This window comes from Chiloscyllium plagiosum, chromosome 9 (genome assembly GCF_004010195.1).
Source record: "Chiloscyllium plagiosum isolate BGI_BamShark_2017 chromosome 9, ASM401019v2, whole genome shotgun sequence".
NCBI classification, from domain to species: Eukaryota; Metazoa; Chordata; class Chondrichthyes; order Orectolobiformes; family Hemiscylliidae; genus Chiloscyllium; species Chiloscyllium plagiosum.
This window is the reverse complement of record NC_057718.1, coordinates 44,663,458-44,684,925: the sequence shown is the minus strand read 5'-3', so window position 1 is coordinate 44,684,925 and position 21,468 is coordinate 44,663,458. Positions and strand designations below refer to the sequence as shown.

Here is a 21,468-nt window from a genome sequence, read left to right as displayed (position 1 = left end):
CCAATTCACCTGACCTGCACATCTTTGGATTGTGAGAGGAAACCAGAGCACACAGAGGAATCCCACGCAGACACAGGGAAAATGTGCAAACTCCACACAGACAGTCACCCGAGGCTTGATGCTGCTATTTTTATTTTCTTGTTACGCAGACATACCATTAAATGTAAACTTCCTGAAGACAATCATACATAGCCTTCTTCTCTCTGTTTTTCATAAACTATTAATCCTTTCATGGAGTCTAATGGTTTTATGAAAGAAGGACATGTGATGGTAATGTATCGGTGTTAAAAATCCTCAAACCCAAAGTTGATGTTTTTGGGACAAGTGTTTATATCCCACCATGTTCTGGTTCGAATTTAAACTCTATTAATAAAATCTGCAATTCTGGTCTGGCCTACGTGTGACACCAAATGCACAGCCATGGTTGACATTTCATTTCCATCCACAATTGTCTAGCAAGAGATTCACTTCAGTTAGAGATGAGTACTAAAACCTGGCTCTGCCAATGACCCCCTCATCTCAAGAAATAATTAGGAAAACACACTCCGGACTGTATGCCAACATTAGCTCAGTTGTAGTACTCAATTAGTCAGAGGGTTATGATGTAACTTCACCTCGGAGACTTGAACATCTTGCTGTGGATTTTAGCTTCTGAGGCATTTGTGGAATGTCAGAAAATTGGGAAATTTTCTGACATTCCACATACAACTTAACAAAAAAAGTGCAATGAATAAATGATTCTTCATTCAGGGACAGCCATGTGTTGTGGGAGTGGAGGTGCTGGACTGCATTCTGGTGTCAGGATATGGGCATGGATCAATGGTGACTATTCTCAGGCTCCATCCATTCCAGCTCATGGCATCTTCAAGCCTTCTCCCATCCACATGTGGGCAGCACGGTGGCACAGTGAACGGCACAGTGGCACAGTGGTTAACACTGCTGCCTCACCGCGCCAGAGACCCGGGTTCAATTCCTGCCTCAGGCAACTGTCTGTGTGGAGTTTGCACATTCTCTCCGTTTCCTCCGGGTGCTCTGGTTTCCTCCCACAGTCCAAAAAAATGTGCAGGTTAGGTGAATTGGCCATGCTAAATTGCACGTAGTGTTAGGTGAAGTGGTAAATGTAGGGGAATGGGTCTGGGTAGATTGTTTTTCGGAGGGTCGGTGTGGACTTGTAGGGAATCTATTCCAAAATCACATCCTTTTATAACCATTTAGTCAAATTTGTGACAACTTATGCTAACATACCCACCCACACCCTTTGGCTTTACAAGCTTTACCAACTCAATCCACAAGGCAAGTCTCAGAAATCATGCTAAGATGAAACAAAATAAAGTTTAAATGGTCTACTACAGATTTCACGATATAAAGACAATGCTTATCGATAAAAAGGACTAATCTCTTAAGTACTTAATCCTTTAAAAAAGACATCTATATTAACCCCAAATCAAAGAAAGTTAATTATTTAATATTATTTTAGAGTTGTCAGTTAAACTATGAACTTACATTCCCTCCACTGTGATAATCACAAGTTGTCAAAGCATTAATAATGCTAAAGTGACAATACTTAAGTTTGTGATCTCTTGAAGCTGCCAACACAGATATTTTTCAACCAATAGATAGACTTTGTGAATGTACATGCTTGCCATTTAAATAGCTTGACGACTTGACTTCCACAGACTGTATCCTTTTACGAGTATTTATATTTACTCTTAAAAAAAATGTAAGTCACATATTGTGACATAAACCCTTGGTTGCAGCAAACTCAAAATCTCCTTGAACTCAGCACTGTGTTTCAAATGGCTTGTAGTGATTGTAACAAGGTCAGCCAGGTGGACCTCATAGAATATATGAGTCCCCTGATTGGCTGTTAATCTAGTCCAATCAAGGAGCCCTGGCTGTCACATATACACAGGAGTGACACTGAATAAAGATTCGTACACCTTGTGTCTCTCACTGTGTCTCACACCTGCACACACACAACATGGGTGCTGGGGAAAAAATAAGCACGACCGCAGTTAGGCGGTAGTGTGGGGTAAAAGAGAAAAAAAAACAGGAATGTGGGGATTTGAGTTTGTCCTCATCTCTCTGTAAACTGGTTGAACGGTAGGGTTTGGCGCCTGGCTTTGTTGCTCCTCTCCCTTGTAAAATTGCTGTTGTATACAGCTGTAAATGTTAACTGTTTTTTGTAAACTGTTTTGTAATTGTTTAATAAAACTTTAAAAAATAAACAGGAGTGTCAGAGGTTCTGTTCACTCTGAGAGTTGGCTCTGAGGAAGCCAGACCAGTGTCAACTACTATGCATGTTTAAATAAAGGGTGACTTGGTGGTGGGTTACTAGCCTCTGCAGAATTATTTCAGCCCTGATGGGTTTGAGTTTCATCCATGTCTCAGTAGGTTCCATCTCATTCTTCTCTCTGTGAAACTGGGATGTGTTGAAGATGGAAAAGGAGCTTCAGATACAATGTCATGGCACCATCTTATTTAAGGCCTCCATGACTCTGCAAAAATCTAGGCCCTAATGTTGCTTGATACTTCAATGTAGCATTCAGGAAGCAGTGTTGTTTCATGTTAAAACATTGAACATTAACGAAATCCTGTGGTGCTGTTTGAAGATGAGCAGGGCAAGGTCTCATATGTTCTTGTCAATATTGTTTCAAAAAAGACCATGTTTAAAACAAATTCTAACCTTGTCATTTATATCATTGTTTTTGTGTAATCTAGCTAACTGCAAATTGGCCTTTGTGTTTCCCTTCATTACAACAATGACTGCATTTCAACTATTTTTCACAGGATTTTGGATTATGAAAAATGTGATAGAAATAAAACTAATTTCTTTCTTTTATGTCTGGCCCAGCATTGATGCAATTCTGGCAACGAATGCTTGTCAGTTGAATAATGAGGCCTGGGCCCAGTCTTTTCAAATGATCTTAATTGTATATTTTGTGGTGGTTTTCTGATGACTATGGATTTGGATTCTGTATTGGTTGAGGGAAAATGTCTAAATTCTATGAATTTCTAAAAGGAGTAGTGAATTGTCTTGTGATATTAATAATTTTCAATGTTTGGTTATGACTTTATTAACAATGGAGGAGAGCTAAAATCTATTTCAATGTGTTGTTTAAGCATGAACATTTGATTGTAGTATCCACTGAGCAGGTTTTGTACTGCTAGTTTCCTCTTGGTGGTCTTGGTTCCTCTGTGATAGTATTGTATTGATTATACATGGTCTTCCCCCTTTAAAGATAAGCATTACTGAATAATAGATTTTCAAGCTGATCGGTCAATGCTGTGACATTAGTGATGAAAATGGGCAGGAGGAGGGGGTCACATGGTAACTTAGGAAACCAATTAATTTCCATCAACACCTTCAGAAGGGAGCGAGAGCAGGTGGCTAAGGGGACTACTTCCCAGTGTCTGAACTTGAAAGCAGTCACACAAGAAGTTGAAGGACCATCCAAATGGATTGGCGAGGTCAGTGAATGCATCTTTATATGACATTCCCTACCCACCACCTTCAGTTCAATGCATCACACTGTGATCAGTGACTCATCGACATACTCTAGCACTCACATGTCTAATATTCAGATTCGCCTCTTCAACTCTCCAATGTCCTCCTGCAAGTCACACATCACCTCTCACTGCAATCATACTCCTCCAGCAATCTGACCAGGCCACATTGCTCAAACATAACACAATGTAATCACTCATGTTTTATCTTCTCTCATTCAGACGAAGGTAGCACTGAAGTGAGCAGAGTAGAGCCTGAGGGGACAGGGATGCCTGTATCTCTACAGTCTCATCAAGGAGGTAGCCCTCAGCAGTGTGGTTCCAACTGCAACAGAGTCTGTAGCACCCAGCATCTCTGACAACATTGAGGATCATAGTATGTTCCTGACTTCTGCCCCTTTTGAATACTCCTCGGCAGACATCAAATCAGTTGCTTAGTGAGTTCATAAAGCTACTGATAGTCTGACTGCAGAACTCTTGCTTCCTACCCATCCCCTTTATCTCACACCAACTGTCCTCTTTTGATTTCTTGCTTTCAGCCACCCAAGAACTGTCAACTGCCAACTGACAACAGCTGAAGGAGAGCATACAGAGAGCACCAGAACAGATAGGGAGTCTTTATTAATGGATCTGACATTTGATGCCATTAACTGCATATACACCTTATAGGCCAGCATAAAGTTAGAATAAGCACATAGTGTGTCATTGGGCATGAGTAGGCACGCCAAGATAAAAGGATGATTCATTTGTTATTTCTCCAGGCTTTGTAGATGAGTTCTGCAGCAAAGGGCTCAGATATAGATCTTGATTGGGCAATATACAGAGAATGCTGATGGGCATGTATGCCACAATGTTGGCTGGCCCAGACTTCATCCTATCATTGACAGGGAGAATGGAATGTTATCTGGTGTGTTGTTTCAGGAACTTTGATGCAGTGCAGGGAGGAGTATAAAGATAAGAAACCAGGTGACTGAGTTCATTAAAATTGTATAACCAATGATGTTCCCAATGAATTGATGGCATGGTTGCTCAGTGGATAGTACTGCTGCTTCACAGCATCAGGGATCTGGGTTCGATTCCAGCCTCAGACAGTAATCTGTGTGGAGTTTGAACATTTTCCCCGTGTCAGTATGGGTTTCCTACAGGTGGTCCAGTTTCCTCCCACAATCCAAAGATGTGCAGGGTAGGTGGATCAGCATGGAAATGCAGGGTTACAAGGATAGGGTAGAGGGGGTTGCATCTGGATGGGATGCTTTTTGGAGGATCAGTGTGGACTCGATGGACTGAATGGCCTGTTTCCACACTTTAGGGATTCTATTAAACGCATCCATTGCTCAATTCACCACAACTTTGTCACTTATTTATCAACAGTCAACACATGTTGACCTCACTCTCTCATAGTTGCAAGCCTTACACCTACAACGTAGAGCTCAAACATACTGTCAGCTACTTTTCAATAACTATATCACTCAAACTAAAGTTTACAAGTCACTTACTGACACTGAAAAATGTAAGAGAAACTAGTGTATGACAGGTTATAGCAACAGAAACTTGGAGGTGGACAAACACACCTGCATCTTTTAAGCCTCTTTTAAGCTCAGAGTGGGGCATTGCTGAGGACATGGTCGCAGGTGGCACTGGAGGGGTTGAAGATGAGGAAATTTGCCTACATCATCTCCTAATTTCTTCCCATTTCTCTCTTTTCCCATAATCTCCCTTTTGAGTCCCATACTGCTGGTAGTGTGGTCTTCATCGTCCTCCCATTGTTACCCAATCCTTGTCTTTTTGCATTTCAGATACTTGAGAACTGGCACTTGCTTAATCAAAGGAGGAGGAGGAAGAAGACAGTCACCACGAAATGGCATTATCACAAGATCTAATACTCCACATTACCAGTTCAGAGATTCACACTCTATGTGTTATATAGGATAGAGGAGGGACCTGCACATGGTGAGACACTGGGCACAAGTGTGCAGATGCTGGGGTATGGGAAAAGCTATCAGAGGTGCCAGCTTGCCAGCAGGTGAAATCGCACATTAATTTTGCTGGAAAGGAGCAAGGTGAAGATTTTGATTCATCAAGTTTCAGAAGAAGGCTGATGAGCACACATAACAAGATGCTTAATGCATTGGAATGTCAGCCAAAAAGCTTTTGCACAATACAAAGGACGATGAAGGAGTTCACTTCAAACTTGACAGAAAATTTTCCAGACACCATTGAGCGCATCCTCTCCAATGTGGAACCTGTATGAACACACTTATGGAAAACTATCCTTGCAGCACAAACAGCTTCCAGCAGAGCTCAGGCTGCTACAACAGCACCTCAGGCCTGATTTTGTTTTGCAACAAAAACTATGCTAGAGGCTCAAAGCTGGTGATCCCATCCTTGAGCCTGGCATCTACCATTTTTACAACAGGGTACTGAGCTGAATCTCTCTTTGGATGTCCATGACCCACAAATGTATTGCAGTATTAAACTGCAGCACCCTTGTTCGGTCTGATGTTTGCTATTGGGATGTCCAAAAGATAAGCTGCGTACATTCGATTTTGCAGAATATAGTCTGAATTTAGCAGATTTCATTGGAGAATTTGGGTACTCTTTTGGATGTAATATTGGGACACGTTTAGGAGATGTCCGATGCAGTTGGAAGAGGTAATAAATGCTTTGGAGAGGCCAAGTGACCTTAGGAGTTATTTAAAGTAGACTCGTTTGTGCATAGAACTTTGAAATGTTATTGGAATTCTCAGTAACTGTCAAAGAGGGCTTTCAAATGACAAGGAATTTAAAATTGAACTTTATGGATTTTAGAAGAAAAACTTCCTGTTGTTAAAAATGTCAGTGTTTTCTTTTATTCATTCATGCGATGTGGGCATCATTGGTTGCCTATACCCATCTGTAATTGCACTTGTGAAGGCGATAGTATGCTGCTTTCTGAAACTGCTACAGTCCATGTGGTATTGGTACAGGCACACTATTGTGAAGGACTGAGTGTTCAGGATTTTGACCCAGCAATCGTGAAAGAAGGGCAGAATAGTATGGCTTGGAGGGGAACTTGCAGGTGGTGGTGTTCTCATGTATCTGCTACTTTTGTATTCCTAGAGATTGTGCGTGAGTAAAGTGGTCTTTAGCTGAAACATATGCCCACCATTTTGTCTCAGTGATGGAGGGAATGACTATTGAAGGTGTTAAATGGAGGGACAATCAAATGGATTGGTTTATCTGAGACAGTGTTGAGCTTTTTGAATGTTATTGGTGCTGTACTTATCCAGGCAAATGGTGAGTACTCCATCCCAAACCCAACTTGTGCTTTGTAGATGGTGGTAGGGTTTGGGGAGTCAGAAGGTGAATTACTTGCTGTAGAATTTCCAGCCTGTGAGGTCATAATATCTATATAGCTGATCAATAACTGTATAGCTGGTCCAGTTCAGTAACTCATCATTGAAACCCGCTAGGCTATTGCATGTCAAGGACCAAAGGTTGAATGGTCATTTATTGGAAATGGTTAGAAGGTTAAAGAATAATCTGATTGAAGTCTTCAAGATATTATCAGGAAAAGACAGAGTACATGAAGAGAAACTGTTTCCACTGGTTAGGGATTTTAGAACTAGTGGATATAGCCTGAGAATTGGGGCCAGAAGGTTCAGGAGAGATATTAGGAAACACTTCAATGTAGAAAGAGTGGTAACTGTTTGGAACTCTCTTCTATAAACAGCAGTGGATGCTGGATCAGTTGTTAATTTTAAATCTGAGATAGACAATTTTTTGTTAAACAAATGAATTTCACAAATGCTGTTATGAAAGACCCAGCTGATGGTATCATTGGGCAAGTCAAATCTCAGAATGAAACCCTGGCTTGGGAGAACATATTTTTCTTGTTGACTGTGGTGGTCACTCATTGAAATATAGGCTGCAGATTTTCTTTAACAATAAAACAGAAATTTTCTTCACACATGCTCTTGATAAAACATCTGATGTAACATTGTCTTTTCTGACACATTAATGATTTTGAAATTGTATGTCTGAATAATTAAACAAAGAACAAAGAAAATGTACAAGCCAGGAACAGGCCTTTCGGCCCTTCAAGCCTGTGCCAATCCAAATCCACTGTCAACCTATCGCCCAATTCCTAAGGATCTGAATCCCTCTGCTCCTCACCTACACATGTATCTGTCCAGATGCACCTTAAATGAATCTCATGTGCCTACCTCTGCTGGCAATGCCTTCCAGGTACCTACCACCCTCTGTGTGAAGTACTTGCCACGTGTATCCCCCTTAAATGTTTCACCTCTCACCTTGAAAGTGTGACCTCTCATTATTGAATCCCTCACCCTGGGAAAAAGCTTATCTCTATCCACCCTGTCTATACCCTTCATAATTTTGTAGACCTCAATCAGGTCCCCCCCTCAATCTCCTTTTTTCTAATGAAAACAATCCGAACCTACTCAACCTCTCTTCATAGCTAGAACCTTCCATCCCAAGCAACATCCTCGTAAACCTTCTCTGCACCCTCTCCAATGCGTCCACATCCTTTTGGTAACTTGGCGACCAGAACCGGACACAGTATTCTAAATGCGGCCAAACCAAAGTCTTGTACAATTTTAACATGACCTGCCAGCTCATACTTAGTACCCCATCCAATGAGGGCAAGCGTATCAAATCTGAAAATGTGTTGCTGGAAAAGCACAGCAGGTCAGGCAGCATCCAAGGAACAGAAGAATAAGCCCTTCTTTAGGAATGAGGAATGTGTGTCCAGCAGGTTAGGATAAAAGGTAGGGAGGAGTGACTTGGGGGAGGGGCGTTGGAAATGCGATAGGTGGAAGGAGGTCCCTTGTGGTTGGAGGGTTCCTAGGCGGAAGATGAGGCGCTCTTCCTCCAACCGTCGTGTTGCTATGGTCTGGCGATGGAGGAGTCCAAGGACCTACATGTCCTTGGTGGAGTGGGAGGGGGAGTTAAAGTGTTGAGCCACGGGGTGGTTGGGTTGGTTGGTCCGGGTGTCCCAGAGGTGTTCTCTGAAACGTTCCGCAAGTAGGCGGCCTATCTCCCCAATATAGAGGAGGCCACATTGGGTGCTGCGGATGCAATAAATGATGTGTGTGGAGGTGCAGGTGAATTTGTGGCGGATATGGAAGTATCCCTTGGGGCCTTCCATATCCGCCACAGTGGCCTGATGGGATGTAATTTTTAAATATAAAAACTTACCTCGGGAGTTTCCGGTATATATTTTGGCAGCGGCTGAATCTAGGGACTACACATATAGTGTCTCCCAGCCGTCCTCCTCCAACCCAAAAAAAGGACTCTCATGTGTTGCTAAGGTAAGGCGTTTCAATTGATATATCTTGTGTATCGTGTGATTGATTAAAAGTTTACTATTAGTTGGTTAATTGAATAAGACGACAGAGAAATACTAGAAATTATTTAACTCATAAATTTGTAGTTCTGTTCGCCGAGCTGGGAATTTGTGTTGCAGACGTTTCGTCCCCTGTCTAGGTGACATCCTCAGTGCTTGGGAGCCTCCTGTGAAGCACTTCTGTGATCTTTCCTCCGGCATTTGTAGTGGTTTGAATCTGCCGCTCTGGCTGTCAGTTCCAGCTGTCCGTTGCAGTGGTCGGTATATTGGGTTCAGGTCGATGTGCTTATTGATTGAATCTGTGGATGAGTGCCATGCCTCTAGGGGACGAAACGTCTGCAACACAAATTCCCAGGTCGGCGAACAGAACCACAACAACGAGCACCCGAACTACAAATCTTCTCACAAACTTTAATCATAAATTTGTATAAATGAACTAAATAAGTAGAGATGGCTGGTCGGAGATGTGCTAAAGCTGTATGATGTGGGAACTGGCTGATCCCATTGAGTACATCAGTGTGCACATCTGCAACAAGAGTTGGTTGCTGGAAGAACTCTGGATCAGAATTGATGATCTGGAATCTGAGCTTCAAACACTGCGGCACATCCGGAAGGGGGAGAGTTACCTGGATGCTTTGTTTCAGGAGGCAGTCACACCCAGTAGATTAAATAATTCAAATTCAGTTAGTGATCAGGGACAACAGGGGTGACTGGGGATTCTGAGTTCAGCAGTGGAGGAGCCTCACCCCTCGACCTTGTCCAACAGGTATGAGATTATTTTTCCCAGTGTGGATGAGGAAAAGGGCTGTGGACAGGATGAGCCAGCTGACCACGGTACCATGGTGCAGAAGGCCATTCAAGAGGGGGGAGCAAAAAGACAAGTAGTTGTTATAGGGGATTCTATAATTCGGGGGACAGATAGTATCCTTTGTGAGCTGGATTGGGGGTCCCGCATGATGTATTGCCTGCGCGGTACCAGGGTCCATGACATCTCTGACCGACTTGAAAGGATATTGGAGCAGGAGGGGGAAGATCCACTTGTTGTGCTCCATGTTGGCACTAACAGTGTAGGCAAAGCTAGGAAGGAGGACCTGTTTGGGGAGTATCAAGGACTAGGAAGGAAATTGAAGAACAGGTCCTCAAGGGTCATAATCTCTGGATTACTGCCTGAGCCACATGCTAATTGGCATAGCGATAAGAAAAATAGCAAAGAAAACATGTGGATAAGAGATTGGTGTGGGAAAGAGGGATTCCATTTCATGGGACATTGGCAACAGATTTGGAACCGGAGAGATCTATACCGATAGGATGGTCTCCACCTGAACCAATCTGGAACCAGGCTGGTGACTAGGACTTTAAACTTGTGAGTCGGGGGGAAGGGAAAGGGAGTATGGAGTCAAGTAGAAAGATAAGCAGCAGGTTAGCATGTGTGCAGGGTTTAAGTTCGAGGCAGACTAGGAATGAAGCAAAAGGAAAGGATAACTTAGAGATGATGGAAATCATGAGGATAAGAAAATTAACATTAAGGTGCTTTACCTGAATGCTCTAGTTTTCACAACAAAGTAGATGAGTTAACAGCACAAATCATCGTGAATGATTATGATGTGGTAGGCATCACAGAGACGTGGTTGCAGGGATTCATGACTGGCAATTAAACGTCCAAGGATTTGCAACTTATTGAAAAGACAGGGAGGTGGGCAGAGGGGGCGGGGTTGCCTTGTTAGTTAAGAATGAAATTAAATCTATGGCACTGAACGAATAGGGTCAGATGATGTGGAGTCTGTGTGGATGGAGTTGAGGAACCACAAAGGCAAAAAAAAATGCTGGGACCACTTCCAGCAGTGGTCAGGACCAGGGGCACAAGATGTACTAGGAAATAGATAGGGCATGTCAGAAAGGCAAGGCCACGGTAATCATGGGGGACTGCAATTTGCAGATAGTCTGGGTGAATAATGTTGCCGATGGATTCAAAGAAAGGGAAATCATGGAATATTTACAGGATGGCTTTTTGGAACAGCTTGTGATGGATCCCACAAGAGAGCAGGCTATTCTGGACCTAGTGCTATGTAATGAGCTAGACTTTATAAAAGATTTTAAAGTAAGGGAACACTTAGGAGGCAGCGATCATATTATGGTAGAGTTCAGTCTGCAGTTTGAAAGAGAGAAGGCAAAATCAGATGTAATGGTGTTACAATTAAATAAAGGTATTTACAGGCATGAGAAGGAACTGACAAAAATCGACTGGAAGCAGACCCTCGTGGGGAAGACAGTAGAGCAACAATGGCAGGAGTTTCTAGGTATAATTGATGACATAGTACAGAGGTTCATCCCAAAGAAAAAAATAGATTATCTGGGGAGGATTGGACAGCCATGGCTGACAAAGGAACTCAGGAAATGTATCAAAGAAAAAGAGAGAGCCTATAAAGTGGCCAAGAGCACTGGGAAATTATAAGATTGGGAAGACTACAAAAACAAACAGATGATAATAAAGAGAGAAATAAGGAAGGAGTGGATCAAATATGAAGGTAAGCTAGCCAGTAATATTAGAAATTATAGTAAATGTTTCTTTCAATAGTTAAAAAACAACCGAGAGGCAAAAGTAGAAATTGGGCTGCTCCAAATTGATGCAGGAAGGCTCGTGATGGGAGATAAGGAAATAGCTGGGGAACTTAATAAAGACTTTGTATCAGTCTTCACAGTGGAAGACATGAGAAATACCCCAACAATTAAGGAGAGTCAAGGGGCATAGGTCAGTATGGTAGCCATTATAAAAGAGAAAGTGCTAGAAAAGCAAAAAGGTCTAAAAAAGTGATAAATCGCCTGGCCCCGATGCGCTACATCCTAGAGTTCTGAGGGAGGTGGCTGAAGAAATGGTGGAGGCTTTGGCTTTGATCTTTCAAATGTCACTGGAGTCAGGGAAAGTCCCAGATGATTAGAAAATCACTGTTGTAACCCCTTTGTTCAAGAAAGGGTCAAGACAAAAGATGGAAAATTATAGGCTGATTAGCCTAACCTCGGCTGTAGGTAAAATTCTAGAATCCATCATTAAGGATGAGATTTCTAAATTCTTGGAAGTGCAGGGTTCGAACAAATCAGAATGGATTTAGTAAGGGGAAGTCGTGCCTGACAACCCTGTTAGAATTCTTTGACGTGTAACAAGTAGGTTAGACCAGAGAAACCCAGTGGGTGTTATCTATCTAGACTTCCAAAAGGCCTTTGATAAGGTGCCTCATGGGAGGCTGCTGAGTAAGGTGAGGGCCCATGGTGTTCGAGGTGAGCTACAGGTATGGATTGAGGATTGGCTGTCTGACAGAAGGCAGAGAGTTGGGATAAAAGGTTCTTTTTCGGGATTGCAGCAGATGACAAGTGGTGTCCCACAGGGTTTAGTGTTGGGACCGCAGCTGTTCACTTTACATATTAATGATCTGGATGAAGGGACTGAGGGCATTCTGGTGAAGTTTGCCGTTGATACGAAGTTAGGCGGACAGACTCTGAGGAGCTGGGGAGGCTGCAGAAAGATTTAGACAATTTAGGAGAGTGGTCCAAGAAATGGCTGATGAAATTCAAAGTGAGCAAATGAGAGGTCTTTCATTTTGGAAAAAAGAACACAGGCATGGACTATTTTCTAAATGGTGAGAAAATTCATAAAGCCAAAGTACAAAGGGATCTGAGAATGCTAGTCCGGGATTCTTTAAAGGTGAATTTGCACGTTGAGCCCGTGGTTAAGAAAGCAAATGCAACATTGTCAGTTATCTCAAGAGGGTTGGAATATAAAAGCAGCGATGTGCTACTGAGACTTTATAAAGCTCTGGTTAGGCCCCATTTAGAATATTGTGTCCAGTTTTGGGCCCCACACCTCAGGAAGGACATATTGGCACTGGAGTGTGTCCAGTGGAGATTCACACAGATAATCCTGGAATGATAGGCCTAACATACAATGAATGGCTGAGCACCCTGGAATGATATTCATTAGAGTTTAGAAGATTAAGTTTCTAATAGAAACTTACAAGATAATGCATGGTTTAGAAAGGGCAGATGCTGGGAAGTTGTTTCCATCAGGAGGGGGATATTAGGACCTCGTGGGCACAGCCTTAGAATTAGAGGGGGTCAATTTAGAATGGAAATGAGGAGACTTATCTTCAGCCCAGAGTGGTGAGTCTGTGGAATTCATTGCCATGGAACGCAGTGGAGGCCGGAACGTTAAATGTCTTCAAGGCAGTGATTGGTAAATTCTTAATCTTGCAAGGAATTGAGGGATATGGGGAGAATGCGGGTAAGTGGCATTGAAATGCCCATCAGCCATGATTAAATGGTGGAGTGGACTCGAGGGACCGAATGGCCTTACTTCCACTTCTAGGTCTTATGGTCTTATGGTCTTACCTTCCTGGCAGCCCCTGGTCTCCTACATCACCTCCGCTCTGACTCCCCAGACAGGAAAAAGGCCTCGGGCTTCAAAGGTAAGTATTTATACTAAGTCATTACCTTCCTGGCAACCTCCTGGTCTCCAATGCCACCACCGCTCCATCTCCCACTGCTCCTGGACAGGAATAAACACCACTGAAACAACCATACTATTTTGTCCTGAAATATCTCCAAAAATATCAATAGGTGTGGTACACAGGAAGAACAATTTCTTCTATATTGATGCACTGACAGTGGCCACATGTTTACTATACATTGAGGGAGTGGAACCCCTTTGTGTTCAAGGAGATCAGATAATGGACATATATAGGCAGCCCATGGGTCCCTGTACCATGACAAAGTGTATACTCCACGCAAAATCCTGAAGTTGCTGCATCTATTTGACTCAGCTGGCAAGAGGGAATGAGGTGAGAGTGTTTCTCTTTGTAAAGAAGGCCTCAGTGGTCTGCTTTATACAGCAATGCACTTCAAACTGCAAGAAGCTGCTTGTTTCTGGGGCAGCCTGAAAAGAGACAAAGTCACAAAAAGACTGTCAAAGAGCAAACACAGATGATGTGGTTCTTATCCTGCTTTGATGTTGTTGATGTGGCTGCAGCAGTTAATAAACTTCAACCATGACATTATTTTGTAAACTGAGGGCAACTTGCATTGATTATTGCTGAACTTGTACTGAGAGACTTGTTCTCTGAAGACCTTCTGTCATTACAATCTGTTGCTGAGTGGTCATCCCACTCTCCTAGTCTTCCTCTTCCTGCAGCTTTTCCCACCCCACGTTGCCTCTGGTCATTCTCCCAGCCGTATTTAATTCCCACAGGAAACTCTACCAGAAGTAGGTTATGTTAGTACACTGCATTAAATTGCACAATAAGTTCTGTAGATTCAGCCAGACCTCCAAACCATGTCCCCACACCACCTCCCCGCCCCCCGCCTCCCCACTCCAGAGAGTACTGAAACTTTAACTAAGTATACGATACTTCACAAATACTTTCAATTACACCAGCAACTAAATTGCAAATAATTTATTTACATTATACTGTACCTTGTATTTGCCCACTAGGCTTGTTTAAATCACCTTGAAGTCACTTTATATTCTTAACATCAATCACAATTCTACCTAATTTTGTGTTGTCAGCAAACTTGTAAATACTACTGTGATTCTTTCATGCAGATTGGTGACGTACGTTGTGAATAGCTAGAATACAACCACCAATCTCTGTCATTTGTCACTACATTCTATTATAAAAAAGACCCATTTATTTCCATTCTTTTTGTCGTCTGCTAATCAATTCTCAATTCATGCCAGTGTATTACCCCCAATACCATGTGTTACAATGTTCCATATGAACCTCTTTAAATATGACTTTACTAAATCCTGGTTTTGGGTTGGGCTACTTCACTTTCCATCACAAAGAAGAATTCTATCATGTTATGGTCAATCTTCCATGAAGGACCTCGAACAAGATGATTAATTAACATATTCTCATTGCACAATGCCAGATCATGGATAACCCAGAGTGAGAGGATTTGAGTACAGGAGCAGGGATGTCTTGCCACAATTGTACAGGGCTTTGGTGAGACCATACCTGAAGTATTTGAGGAAGGTTGTTTTAGCAATGGAGAGAGTGCAACTAAGTTTGACCAGACTGTTTCCTGGGATGATAGAGCTAATATATGAAGAGAAACTCAAGTAGCTAGGATGGTATTCATTGGGATGCAGAAGAATGAGGGGGGATTCACAAAGAAACCTATACAATTCTAACAGGACTAGACAGAGTAAATGCAGGGACAATGTTCCAGATGACTGGGGAATTGGTAACCAGGGGTTACAGACTATGGATAAAGAATATGCATTTTTTGGACTGAGATGAGGAGAAATTTCTTCATCCAAAGGGCGGTGAGCCTGTGGAATTCTCTGCCATTGAAAGCAGTTGAGGACAAAACATTAGATGTTCTTAAGAGGGAGTTAGATATCATTATTAGGGCTGAAGGGATATGGGGAGAAAGCAGGAACGGGGTACTGAGTAAGATGATCAGCTCTGATCATATTGAATGGTGGAGCAGACTTGAGGGACAGGAATGGGCATATTTTCTATGTTTCTGACCTGTTCTCCAGTTGGATCCTCAATATACTGATCTGAAATAAATCTTGAACACACTCCAGGAATTTATCCATCACAGTATCATTGCTAATGTCACTTCCCCAGGCTATAAAGTTAGATTAAAGTTAGCCACAATTATTGGAGCACACGTTTTTCTTGTTTAATGCCTTGCCCACCCTTACTACTGTTTGGCAGACTATAGACAACATGCATCCCTTGTTGATCCCACCACCCAGACTGATTCGACATCAAAATCTTATAAACCCCTATCCTCTCTTAGTATTGTACTGATTTTATCCTTCACTAGCAATGCCACCCATCTTTTTCCTTTGGACTTGTCTTTCCTAATTATTGATTTACCTTGGATATTCATTTCTTAGCCTTGATCACTCTGCAACCATTTCTCTATAGTCACAATTATAACATATACATTTACAGCTATTTGTGATATTATTTTGTTAACTTTTATGCCATTTAGTGTTATATTCAGCTGATCTCTCCTTGGTAAAATAGACATTGTTTGGGTCACCTTTCTTTCTGTGTTCTCCAGGTTGAAGGATTGCACTTGTGTGATCGCTCAAATTCTCGAATGCCACATCAGTGACATATTGAGGGAGTTTTTTAACCTTTGTATTACTTCACACATTGATGCCTTAAATGATTAAGATATCTGTGAAAGTTGGTGATTATGTTTTAGAATATGTTAGACCCAAAACCAAGACAATTTGCCAATGATCAGATCCTAATGGAGAGTTCAACTGAGCTATATAGTGAAATTGCATGAGTAAGATTTCCAACTTTGCCATTGTGAACTTAGAACTGCTCTGTGCATCTTGTATTTTTCAATGTCTAGTCAATACCATGGTGGAATTTTCATTACAGTTCCTATCTCCCTCTGCCTCTCTCTCTCTTGCTCTCCTTGGTAATTTAATAAAGTAGCATTGATAATACAGTTACTGGATTTATGGGGCTGGAAATTGATTACCGTGTGTTTAAGAGCAGGGGGTATTCATAACTCACTGTGCCCTTTGCCATTCTGCCAAAGTATATCATTAAAGTGATTTCAGTATTCAGCCAGCATGATTTGCATGAATAGTTAGCTGAACAATCATGACTATTGCTTAGCCATAGCAAAACTAGCACATGTTCCAGAAAAACTCCTGCTTGATCTTAGAGGGGAGCTGTGATGATTCTCAGACATTTGCTATTGAATTACACTTCCACAATTCTGGACATGGGAAATGGAACACCAGGTGAGAGAAAGAGCTCACAGGTTTCATAATGCTATGCTGGAGGTATCATTAATAGTTCAGTTACCATGTCCTTCTTGAACACGAGTCAGTTCAGGCAAAGTCTCTGACTGATTGCAAAAAAATGTGATCCCAAAAATCTTGGGTGACTAAGGCCTTTTATCTGAAACCCTAGTAGCACAACTGTCTGGGCTTGGTACTTCAGTAGCATGAACACCAGATCAATTTTGCAATAATTTGTTGGTCAACAAACCTGAGATATAACATTTTGAGATAAAAGCTCAGGAGGTAGAAGATAATTGCAAGTTTTAGAAATGATTTCCCCTCTTTTGCAGGAATGGAAAATCAGTCAAACCAAAATTCGTGTCATCTCCACTTTAATATTCATATTGTTTGGATGTCTGTTGTTTGTGGCTATCCCCGCAATCATTTTTAAACATATTGAAGGCTGGACAGCTTTGGAGTCTATCTACTTTGTTGTGATCACCTTGACAACGATTGGATTTGGGGATTTTGTCGCAGGTAAGCTTTGCCTATATCTGTTATTGTATATTAATTAAACTTTGCCAGATCTGTATTTGGGAGGTTTCAGATGGGCTGTTGGTTACAAACACCTTTTTACTCCTTAAGCTGTTGTTTATCTCATTGTTGTGCACAAAGTGACTACTGCGATGTATGACTTGAAAATATCTTATCCAAACATTTTTCAAACATTTCACTGGTCTGTGAAGCACCTCTAAGGATTGGAAAAGTGTCATTTTATTGTAAGCAAATTTTATTTGATATGAATTATTATAGAACATAGAACATTATAGCGCAGTACCCTCGATATTGCACCAAACTGTGAAACCAATGTGAAGCCCATCTAACCCGCACTATTCCATTTTCATCCATATGACTATCCAATGACCATTTAATGCCCTTAAAGTTGTCGAGTCTACTACTGTTGCAGGCAATGCATTCCATGCCCCTACTACTCGCTGAGTAAAGAAACTACCTCTGACATCTGTCCTATATCTATTACCCCTCAATTTAAAGCTATGTCCCCTCGTGATAGCCACCATCGAGGAAAATACCCTCTGATTATCTTATAAATCTCAATTAAGTCACCTCTCAACCTTCTTCTCTCCAACAAAAACAGGTGGCAACTTTCAGGGACCAATGGACGTGGACACCAAGATCCCTTCATTCATCCACACTTCCAAGAATGTTACCATTAGCCCTGTACACGGCCATCCTGTTGCTCCTTCCAAAGTGAATCACCTTACACTTTTCAGTATTAAACACCATTTGCCACTTCTCAGCCCAGCTCTGTAACTTATCCATGTCCAAATGTAACCTACAACATCCTTCTTCACTGTCCACAACTCTACCGATCTTAGTGTCATCCGCAAATTTACTAACCTATCCTCTAAGTCCTCATCCAGGCCATTTATAAAAATGACAAACAGCAGTGGATCCAAAACAGATCATTGCATTACACCACTAGTAACTGAACTCCAGGATGATCATTTCCCATCAACCACCACCCTCTGTCTTCTTTCAGCTAGCCAATTTCTGATCTAAACTGCTAAATCACCTCAATCTCATACTTCCATATTTTGTGCAATAGCCTACCATGGGGAACCTTCTCAAATGCCTTACTGAAATCCATATACACCACATCAATTGCTTTACCCTCATCCACCTGTTTGGTCACCTTCTCAAAGAACTCAATAAGATTGGTGAGGCATGATCTACCTTTCACAAAACCATGCTGACTATTCCTAATCAACTTATTCCTTTCTAGATGATTATAAATCCCATCTCTTATAACCTTTTCCAACACTTCTCCCACAATTTGACCAAGGTTCATTGGTCAAAAATGACCAGCATTGTCTCGACTCTCCTTGAACAAGGGAACAGAATTTGCTATCCTCCAGTCTTCTGCCACAATTCCTGCAGACAATGATGACATAAAGATCAAAGCCAAAGGCTTGACAATCTCCTCCCTGACTTCCCAGAGAATCCTAGGATAAATTCCATCCCGCCCAGGGGACTTATCTATGTTTACACTTTACAGAATTGCTAACACCTCCTGCTGTGAAATTCTGTCCCGTCTAGTTTGGCAGCCTGTATCTCAGTGTTCTCCTTGCCAACCTCATCTTTTTCTAGTGTGAATACTGATGAAAAATATTCATTTAGCACTTCCCCATCTCCTCTTACTCCACACACAACATCCTGCTACTGTCCTTGATTGGCCCTAATCTTGCCAGAGTCAATCTTTTATTCATAATATACCTATAGAAAACCTTAGGGTTTTCCTTGATTCTATCTGCCAATGACTTCTAATGTCCCCTCCTGGCTCTTCTTAGCTCTCTCTTTAGGTCTTTCCTGGCTAACTGTAACTCTCAAGTGCACTAACTGAACCTGCACATCTCATCCTAACATAAGCCTTCTTCTTCCTTTTGACAAGAGATTCAACTTCCTTAGTGAACCACGGCTCCCTCACTCGACACCCTGCCTGACAGGTACATACTTAGCAAGGACACACAGTAGCTGTTCCTTGAATAAGCTCCACATTTCAATTGTGCCCATCCCCTGAAGTTTCCTTTTGACAAGAGATTCAACTTCCTTAGTGAACCACGGCTCCCTCACTCGACAACTTCCACCCTGCCTGACAGGTACATACTTAGCAAGGACACACAGTAGCTGTTCCTTGAATAAGCTCCACATTTCAATTGTGCCCATCCCCTGAAGTTTCCTTCCCCATCCTATGCATCCTAAATATTGACTAATTGCATCATAATTGCCTTTGTCCCAGCTATAACGCTTGCCCTATGGTATATACCGATCCCTTTCCAGCGCTGTAGTAAACATAGCCGAATTGTGGTCACTATCACCAAAGTGCTCACCTACCTCCAAATCTAACAAATCTGGTTCATTACCCAGTACCAAATCTAACGTGGCCTCATCCCTTGTTGGGCTGTCTAAATACGGTGTCAGGAAACCCTCTTGCACACATTGGACAAAAACTGACCCATCTAAAGTACTTGAACTTCAGTATTCCCAGTCAATATTTGGAAAGTTAAAGTCCCCCATAACAACTACCCTGTTGCTATCACTCCTATCAGAATCATCCTTGCTATCCTTTCCTCTACATCTCTGGAACTATTCGGAGGCCTATAGAAACTCCTAACAGGGTGACTTCCTTTTCCTGTTTCTGACCTAAGCCCATACTACCTCAGTAGACAAGTCCTCAGATGTCCTTTCTGCAACCAAAATACTGTCCTTGACTAACAATGCCCCCTCCACCCCCACTCTTTTACTATCTTCTCTGTTCTTACTGCAACATCTAAATCCCACAACTTGCAACAACCATTCCTCTCACTGCTCTACCCATGTCTCCAAAATGGCCACAACATTGAAATCCCAGGTACCAACCCATGCTGCAAGTTCACCCACCTTATTCTGGATCCTCCTGGCGTTGAAATAGACACACTTCAAAGTAATTTCTTGCTTGCCAGTGCCCTCATGTGATCTTGAAACTCTATTTTGGATCTCATTGCTCTCAACCTCCTGTATACTTGAACTACAGTTTGGGTTCCCTTTCCCCTGCTGAATTAGTTTGAAGCCACCCTGAGAGTATTAGCAATCCCTCCCCACCTCAGGATATTGGTACCCCTCTGGTTCAGGTGAAGACCATCCTGTCTGTAGAGGTCCCATCTACCCCACACAGAACCCCAATTATCCAGGAATCCAAAACCCTCCCTCCTGCACCATCCCTGTAGTCACATGTTCAACTCCCCTCTCTCTCTCTCTCTCTCTCTCTCTATTCCTCACCTTGCTAGCACATGGCATGGAAACAGGCCAGAGATAACAACTCTGTTTATCCTTGCCCAAAGCTTCCACTCTAGCTCCCTGAATTTCTGTCTTAAATCCCCATCTCTCTTCCTACCTATGCCATTGGAGCCTATCACCAATTATCACTAGAACACATTAAAGTTGATAAAATAGTTTACTTGTGTTGATTTGAAGTTGCTTGCTTTTAATCTCTGCTTATTCAAATGCAAACCCTGCAAGAAATACCTCCTGTACTGTGTTATTGAAATAGCTCAATTTTAACAACAATTTTAACAATTGTTTTTAAAAGAGAGGAAGCATGACATTAAATTAATTGTAAATTGTTGTAAGGGAAACACATACACATACATAAGCCACCTGAAATCAAAGAACTATCTTCCAGCGAATTATAAAATTGAAAGACCGAAAAGATCTATTTCAGTATATGTCACGAGAGACATAAAGAATGTCAATGAGGAAATCTAAGACATTAATTGTACATTTCATGGTAATTCTCTGTTGCTGGCAATGTATGTCCGGAAATGTATAAAATGTAATGTTAAATTGGCTAAAGTATTTTAAAATTAAACTTCTAAAAGTTAAAGAACATAAAAATGTAGTAAAGAGTAAAAAAAGCAGCACAAATATTAAGTAAATACTTAAATAATAGTCTAGTTTGGCTTGGATTCCATCCTACTTCAAAAAGTATTATAATTTCCAGATTGGGGCTGTGGAGAAAAAGGGTCCTACCTACATATCCATTATATCAAGCTGCCTTTCTAGATAAGTTATTGGGCATTGTCTGGATTTCTGCCCATTACTTCCTTGTAAACCTTGAAAGGAATTCTACTGAATGTTGACTTGAGTTCTGTTGAACAGAAAATGCTGGAGAAAGTCAGCCAGTATCATAGCATCTGCGAAGAGAAAAACAGAGTTAACATTTCAGGCTGATAACCTTTCATGCGAACTACAAGTGATAAGTTAAAGATAAAACAGATTTTAAGGGTGTACAAAGGCAGCA

At 41.7% G+C, this 21,468-nt stretch overlaps 1 protein-coding gene across 2 annotated transcripts in view; it reads left to right on the top strand.

The window, feature by feature from the left end:
- LOC122552824 (potassium channel subfamily K member 2-like) overlaps nt 1-21,468 on the top strand; it is a 179,866-nt gene that overhangs the window by 139,980 nt on the left and 18,418 nt on the right. For both annotated transcript variants that reach the window (XM_043695809.1, XM_043695808.1), the window contains one exon: nt 16,961-17,147. In XM_043695809.1, coding sequence (XP_043551744.1) covers nt 16,961-17,147 — 187 coding nt within the window. The remainder of the gene's footprint in view (nt 1-16,960; nt 17,148-21,468) is intronic.